General features: G+C 40.7%; 1 protein-coding gene across 1 annotated transcript in view; it reads right to left on the bottom strand. All coding sequences in view use genetic code 11, as the record gives it.

The window, feature by feature from the left end:
* EGR_08101 (RUN and FYVE domain-containing protein 2) overlaps positions 1 to 4,003 on the bottom strand; it is a gene marked incomplete at both ends in the record, with an annotated part of 5,782 nt that extends 1,779 nt beyond the window's left edge. The window contains 10 exons of the mRNA XM_024497350.1: positions 72 to 293; positions 2,148 to 2,364; positions 2,400 to 2,497; positions 2,568 to 2,714; positions 2,787 to 2,903; positions 2,947 to 3,097; positions 3,136 to 3,210; positions 3,250 to 3,323; positions 3,366 to 3,608; positions 3,644 to 4,003. Coding sequence (XP_024348221.1) covers positions 72 to 293; positions 2,148 to 2,364; positions 2,400 to 2,497; positions 2,568 to 2,714; positions 2,787 to 2,903; positions 2,947 to 3,097; positions 3,136 to 3,210; positions 3,250 to 3,323; positions 3,366 to 3,608; positions 3,644 to 4,003 — 1,704 coding nt within the window. The remainder of the gene's footprint in view (positions 1 to 71; positions 294 to 2,147; positions 2,365 to 2,399; positions 2,498 to 2,567; positions 2,715 to 2,786; positions 2,904 to 2,946; positions 3,098 to 3,135; positions 3,211 to 3,249; positions 3,324 to 3,365; positions 3,609 to 3,643) is intronic.
* Between the last annotated feature and the right edge of the window lie 4,236 nt (positions 4,004 to 8,239).

Genomic DNA, 8,239 nt, shown 5'->3' with positions numbered 1-8,239 from the left:
GGGACCCAGATGCTGTCCTCAGGGCCTTCGCGAATTGTAAGAGGAAGGGAGAAAGGGAGGGGGGAACCCACCTTACGACGAGAGAAGGAGAAAGGAGAAGCGCAGAGAGCACAGGCATCAACGTCACTGTCGCTGGTCCACCGCGCCGTGGCGAGAAGGCGCACACGCTCCTCCGCGCGATCCGCCTGCAGCCGTGCCGCTTCCACTGTCCCTGCCATCTCCACCAGACTCCTCTCTGCTTCACTACACCGTTGCTGTAGCTCGGCTATCATCGCGTCACGCTCTCGCAGGCTCTAAAGGGGAAAATGATGAGGAGGAGGGGGGGATTAAAAACGGCGCCAGTTTGGGGATTACCTTTACTACTTTCCTGAAAAAAAGATCGCTTCGTTATTGCTATTTCATTATAAGGCATTATTACAGTTTTTGGTTGCTTTGAGATATTAGTATAGTAGCAAAGTTTATCTTTTCAATTCGCATATTAAACGGTTCGTCATGGCAGGCAACAGAGCCTGGCAACGAGGTTTGCTATCACAAAGCCAATTTACCACTTGAACGTGTCTTCCGTTTTGGACTTGCCACGAATGAAGACCATCCATTTTTGCAATTAATCTGCTACTAATAATAGTCGTGTTTGCCCTTTTAATCGACGAATCAGATCAGCATCTCCTTCGGCTCGAGCGACAAATGGTAAAGGTTTTTTTTTAGCACCAACAACTTTACGACCCGGTTACTGGCTACATAAAACCATAGGTGTATGATACTCCTACAGGCTAAACTTAAAGCACAGGTAACATCAGCGTATAGGGCGGAGGAAATTAAGCACAAGCACCGGAAGCATGTGGTAAGTTTGGCTTTTTAGAACAACGTTTGTAGAATTTTGCTGTAATAGGAATCCACAAGCACATAAATTTTCCAAAATCAAATGATACATCGGTTTCTCTCTCTGCTTTGATAGAAATAGATTTTAAAACGCCATGAAAGGCCTAATAACAAAATGGCATTTCCAACCCTTTTGTTGTTGTCCAAACAAATTCAGGGGGTGAGGAACATTTATCTTTGCATTTCAGTGGGCATATCACATGAATGCAGAGGTAAATTTGTAGGAAAATTAGAAGATTCGGGAAAATCTTGGGACTACCTCTGCTTAATACAACAACCGTGGTCGGCTAAAATAACTAAACGCTTTTCAAGAGTTAGTTTTCAGAGTGATGACCAAATGGTTCGCCAGAATCAAAGTTAAGTAACTACGCAATTTCATTCAAATGTGAAGTTAATTTGACAAGTTGCCAATTCTAAACGCCACGCAATTATAGCTTAGAAATTTTTCAATTCGAAGTGAATGAACAATCTCGGATGACCTTCGAATGATAATGCGGACAGAAGAAAAGTAGCTACTATTCGTCTCGATGGGCGATGTTGGGTAAAATACTACGAAAATCCACTGCGTAGAGCACAGGGAATTTAGCTAAAGTCCATTCAGATCGCTAGGGGAGATGCACATGAACTCAAAAAGGTTGTGCGCTCATTGAAACCGATAAAGACAGTAGGAGTGGTAAATGATCGTCTATAAAACAAAATCATTCCAAGAGATCGACTGTCCATGGGGTTTGACCTACTTTGTCAGCCTCAGATCGCACAATGTACGAATAGATTCTCCCTCTGCACGAAAACAAGGTTCCTCATCTTGTGGAACTCTCAAAAGATCTTCAAAAATTTCATAAGATAGAAATTCAAAACGTGACCATCAACAAGAAAGTTGATGCAGACTAACCTCTGGAGTTCCTAAGGTAAAGCTACTGCAAGTGTAAAGTATTGTGACGCAAAGAAACGAAGACCCAAAATTCACCTTTAAAAATAATTTTCTGACGAAAAATAACTTAATGAACTAAAGATAAGTCATTTTCAGGCCAAATTTGGACCAATCTTTTGTTGAACCTCTCAGGAGCTGGAGTAAACTTTAAGTAAAAGAATGAAAGTAGCAGTACGACAGTGACTACACATTCACAAAAAACATCAGATATTAGGAAATAAAAAACTGCAACACTTAAACGTTAGTACTGCAAAAGCATATTGAAACTAGATCAGTTGCAAGGTGGCTGAGGTTCCTAAATGCCCATTTCATGGTAATGCTGTCAATCCCGGACTACCTGACTCTTTCTGTCCAAGTTCTCTTGCAGCGATTTAACACTGGCCAGATCAATGTAGACCTCATCAAGCTGTGACTGCAAGTTCTGCGTAAACTCCCGATTTGCTTCGAGGTCAGCCTGCAATTGAACGCACATTTGATCCGCCCGATTTGCCTGATCGATTGCTTCCTGTAGCGACTTCTCATTTGTGATCTTTTCCTCTTTCAGATGATTATACCTGTGTCGATTAAATAGGATTAAAACTACACATACCTTTCATTCATCCCCGTCAGTACAGATGACATTCCGTCTATCTTTTCTTGAAGGTCATGGGCATGCTTATTGCTGGCCTCGAGTTCAGCCGATACACTCTAGCATAGAATAACTTTACTGATAACAACATTCTACTTAAATATGATAAGCAGTATGTTAGGCACATACCCGAAGTTTTTCAGAAAACTCCTTGTTTAGAGTAACCATAGCCGCGATTTGACTTCTATACTCCGTTAGACAAGTTTCTCTTTCGCTGCTCAGTTCCTTTAAGCGCGATAACTCAGTTTCGGCTGCATCTCTGGCTTCTTCAGAGGCCTAAAAAAGAAATAATTCAAGCATTCAGATGTAACGCAAAAAGGGTGAAGTACTCCCTAAGCCAAAACTTACAAGTCTGCGTTTCTTCTCCTCATTCAATTGACGTTCCAGTTCCAGGTTCTGCGTATCCAGAGATAAGCTTGAGTGCTTGAAGGTCTCACGGACAACTTCTAGCTCGTTTTGCACCTCCTAGAAACGGGGAAGTCACCAATACGTGTGGCGATAATTACACCTTCGACTGTCGGACGAGGAGACTTGACAATCGAATATTCTCCTCTTCTAGCTTGGAGATTTTAGCCTCCATATCAGCTTTAGTCTCTCGAAGGGTCGAATTCTCGTCGGCCAAGGCAGCCACCTCTTTGCCAACTTTGCCTAAACGAGATCTAATAAGCAAAAATTTTAAAGAATCTTATCATCACACTGAGTCGTTGACACAGCCTCCTCCAGATAACTTTTTTGTTCAATAAGCGATGAGAGACACTGTTCTAACTCATTTCTAAGGTACAAAAGACTGACTAAATGTCATTTTAATTACTGAGGGCGCCATTCTTCAGATAAATCATCACCAGAATGCGGATTTATGCACGACCGATAGTCAATAGGAACCAGCTAGAGAAAAATAATCACCTCCGGTTTTTCTGAGAAACTCACTGGAACATCAAGTCGGGACAAATTGTCTTTGAGAACGAAGCAGAAATCAATGACATTTAAATCATTGAGAAGACCAGCAAATGTCATAGCTTCGTCCGACATCAACAGTGCGCCCTTTGCATAGGCGTCAGCAATGCAGAAGCACTTCGATGGGGAATTTCCAAGTGTTAACTCAAGGCATGAAGCAGGAATTTTCCTCACGTCTTTGACTTCAACAAACTTCAGGATAAATGAACCTAGTTGCTGTGGCATATGAGTGTAAACCAACTAAAACATACTTTGCTCATGAGTGCATTCCGTATCCAGAGACGAGTTTTGCCAAGTCCAGTCTTTACGTCATCATACACACTCACATTATCAACTAAAGTATTGTCTTCGCCAGGTAAGTGGAATATGAGGGGCCAGGGATCCAGCAGTGGAATGGCAGTCGACGATTTCCGAACTGAGCAATTAATCCCATGACAGACTCCATTTTCGATGATATGGAGTAGACGTGTAACGATTTCGGACAGACCCGATGAATCCTGATTTTGATCATCATACTCAACGACAGAAAGTTGATGAAGCAAGGCATAATCAAGAAGTTCTCTGATTACAAAGCGGGCTGCTGCAAGAATATTTCCACGTTCGATTTCCATTTATTTGTGAACAAGAAACAAGCAGCAAGCTTCAAACCGTTTTGAACGGTTATTGTGGAATGAAAAGCGCAGAGTATTGAATGGAAGTCTTACTTTTGTTGAAATACTGATACACCAAAATATGAACAAATGAGTTAAATCGCCACCAGAATCATGTGCAAAATAGGCGCGTCTCCAAATACGATGAGACCCTTAATTATTTGCGTCTAAATTTGCCAACGAAAACCTTGAAAAGATATTTTTAATAGCTTGATTTGTTGACCTATTTTGTTTTGAAAAATTGAGACGTCACAAAGGATATTATTGAGTAAAGAATAGGAGTTCTTAAACATGAAACATTAATAACCCCCTGAAAGCCTAAATGAAAACATTACCAATTGATCCTAAATGCATTAGAAACGATGTTAAAACATGTACAGATCTAAAGGTCTATGTGCTACTTGAGCCTTATATATTGGCATTCCATAAACATAATTTCGTTCTGCTAAAATACCAATTACCTAAGTTATACCAGCGCATTAGTGACAGTCGAGCGAGTGCCTGATCACTTTGCAGTAAAGTAATCACTTGGTTTGATTTACTCGCTTGACAAAATCAGATTTTGCCAATTTACAACTATCCTCAACTTTTTAATTTATCGATTTATGAATACAGTCTTATTATCTCTTGGCATTATCCGTGTGTAAAACAGGTCATTTTACAAGGATTTAGGCTCATCTTAATCATGCAAAAGCACCTAATTTTTTGTCGCGTATTTTTTCTACTTGAAAAGTGGAATTAACAGCATATCTATCGTTAAAAATTTCACCCCCTAATTAACTTACAGGTCCTACTATGGAGCGAGGCTCCTCGGTCTCCGCTTCCCAATTCCTAGCGTTCCTAGACAAGCCCGGTTGATTCGCTTTGGACATCTTTATTAAAGGTGACAAGATGGATAGGGAAAATACAATATTCAAGAAGGAGGGGAGCCGCAGTCACTAGGTAAGGGAGAGGACAATCCGGTTACAAGGTTCGAATTTCCTAATTGCCTCCTCCCTGAAAGGCACATTAAAACAACATAAGTATTACACTACTCTCCTTAACCACTATGTGCAGTAAACCCACCTGATTCCTACTTAATTTTGCTCTTACTCACAAAGCGGTGTTTTTAATAGTGAGAAGGGTGTGTTGTTCTGCTCTCTAGGTAACGCTGGTAATTAACGCATCAGTGCGGAATTTAATTTCCCACTTGGTATTATATTATGTCTGAAGCCGCAAGAAGTATCAGTACTAGGTCAGAGGCTATCGGCATAGCTCGGACGTACAATGGTCATGCCCCTAAGTGCTTGTCTAATCAAAGTTTTGCAGTGTCCCGAGACTTCCGTGAAGACGAAAGAAGACACAATACTCGGGCAGAATATATACATATTTAGCACAGATAAGGTGTTTGGACTACTGGCATGGCCTGAAGGCCAGACCACTCAGCGAGGTACAAGAAGGCCAATTCCAAATTATAAAATTGGCGCCTCACCAATACGGAGGGATAAACCACCATCGTATTACAATTGACGGTCAAACAAACTATCCATTCATTGGAAGATTTCTTAAAAATGTGTATACTATACAGCTTTCTTTACACCTATCAAGGGTAGTATGGGTATTTTAGTTCCTGTTGATTAATTTTAGTAAACCCGTAGAATGGCATTTAAAGATGCGCATGGCATCCGTTTAAAACTCTTCTACATCTTTCAATTTTCTCAGTGTGACAAACTATCATAGGCTGTCAGCAGTGTCAATCGATTTGTTGGTGCTTGTAATGTGCCCTCTAAATGATTGACACGCAGAATTCTCACTTGAAATTAATTTACTTGCACCTCTTCATTCTCAGGTGAATAAGAAAATAATCTTTGTACCACTTTTTTAGTATGTGAAAATCTTGTTCTGAACTTTAGGAACATTTTCATAGACAACAGAAAGAGATTTTGTGTTTTGTAAAGAGTTTTTTCTTGTACATTTCATTCACAGAGTACAATTAGACGTAGGTGACTTTTTTGGTGTTTTAAGTTGAAGCCTCTTGAGAATTTCCCCTTCTTCTTAAAATGACCACCTTAGATATTGCGTCATCACATTTCCAAGGGTCAGTCGCTTGCCTCCTCTCTTGCGACTGCAAACTCTACAAGCCAGATCTCATGGAGTCTGGATGGTCTTCTCAGAAGAGTAGAATTGGAAGATCTGTTCCACCGAACTATTTCATCCACTTTAACTTAAGGCGCACGATTGATGCGATGTAGAATTCAAGACCTTCCACGAGATCGACTTCTTGAGGGGTGGAGGAAATAGGTATCCACGCACTGCTAAGCTGATTAAACGTATCTCTACAATTTGCTTCTTGAAAGCAAGTGCCGATTCGTCTACCTCTTTAGTAAACGAAGCATGAGAATCGAAAAATGTGACTGTGGTGACTGTTCTCATGCTTTGTTTGGTAGTCAATTGACAACTCTCAGGCTTTGATTTCTTGCCATGAATCATTTGCAGTACCGACCATTAAAAGTGTATCCTTTTGGTCTTGATGGAGCCGGTCTAGCTGGGATGACGCTTGTCAGCACCTCTTCTGATCCTCCCTCAAGATAGTAAGGCTTTTATGCTTTTATTCATCTTCTGTGCTTAATACATTAAAATATTTTACACCATGATTCATCCAATGTAATATGCACGTTGTCGTTCTCCTCCACCTCTTGATTCAAATCCTCCAATAGCGAAGAAGAGTATCTCGGCTGTTCCTCTTCCTCTCACAGAATACAAATTTGCGAAAGTGGTTTACTTCATGTGGAAATGACGTGCGTAATTGTCCATTGTTGAAAAGTCGCTAATTGAAAGAAACATAGAAAATATATACTGTTTTACTCAAATGTAACTTTCAAAAGCTCTATCTTGAAGTCCTTTCATTGAGTAACAATGCACCGTCTATGCTAAAATAAAGGATGCAATTCGATTTACTCGTTTGTTTTGAATAGCTTCAGTGGAAAGAGAGCTCGTTGGAAGGAGTAAGCATGACGGAGGGAGGAGTAGAGCGAGCTAGGAGGTCAGAATCAAAGAAAATGTTTTCCATGGATAGTCGTCATTTAAACCCTTATTTCCATCTCAGTCTTATTCTTCCCACTCCTCTGTTCATGCCTCCTTATGTCACGATTGTCATCCTCCCTCACCATTACCAAGGCTGGTAGCACTGACAGTGCCATTGTAGCATCATCTGACCACAAATGACACTTTTCTTTGTAGACTAGAGAATGGGATGATAAAAGGGAGCTGAGAGAAGTGGGATTGGTGAGAGTTAGATAATTTGCTTATAAAGGTAAACCACCTTATCAATGTGCTTTTTACTGCCACTAGTTCGTGTCTCCCTCATTGAGTCTTTCAGTGTATATTTGCTTCTTTAATTGGAAAAAGAGGACGAGGGACATTGTCACAACATCCTTGGATCACCTGAGAGGTTAGTCAGTCTATACAAAATCTCACCTTATGCCTACTTCCCAATTTGGTGGATGAAATCGCGCATTCTGATGTTCAGCAAACACTTCTTCGCAAATTTGAATTTTGGCCTGGTATTTGTAAAATGTGCCTTCTTTTCTAGGTCTTTGTCTCCTAGGCACAGGCAATGCAAGTGCATTGTCTTGCTTTCGTCACAGGTACCGTCCTTTTCCATCTCCTTGCAGTACAACCTCCTCTCCACTTATTTTACCCTCGACGGTGCATAACACTACCTTTTGCAGTGACAACATTATCACCTCTTGAGGTCCAACCAACCTCGTAATTATGGACTCACCCTTCTTTTGAAGCATTACATAGTACTCCGTAAAATCTATGTAAAAACTTCAAAGCATTTTGCTTCAAGTAGATTCTCTCTGTTGCGAAAAACAGACATATTTGTTAAAACAGCATTAAAATAGCAAGAAACGTGGTGAGGCTCCTCATAGGGATTGCCAACTTCCATAGTCTAGTAACTCCTTTTGTAGTATTGCTCTTCATCCTCCCTCCCGTGGAAGAATCGAGCCATCTTGGAGATTCTTCTCTGTTCTTGTGGAGCGGGGAATATGGTGATGAAAGAAGGTCCAGTGTTTGCCTTTCGTGATTTGGCAAGAATGGTGAGAAAAGTGAGGAATATTGCAATGGAGAGGATTAACGAGAGCATTTAGGTGTGTGTAGATGCCTTTATCGTTGTTTTCTCGACTAGCCTTGAAAATACACACACACGGAATG

The sequence above is a fragment of the Echinococcus granulosus genome (assembly GCF_000524195.1).
Source record: "Echinococcus granulosus chromosome Unknown EG_S00096, whole genome shotgun sequence".
Lineage (NCBI taxonomy): Eukaryota > Metazoa > Platyhelminthes > Cestoda > Cyclophyllidea > Taeniidae > Echinococcus > Echinococcus granulosus.
This window is presented reverse-complemented; position numbering and strand designations above follow the sequence as displayed.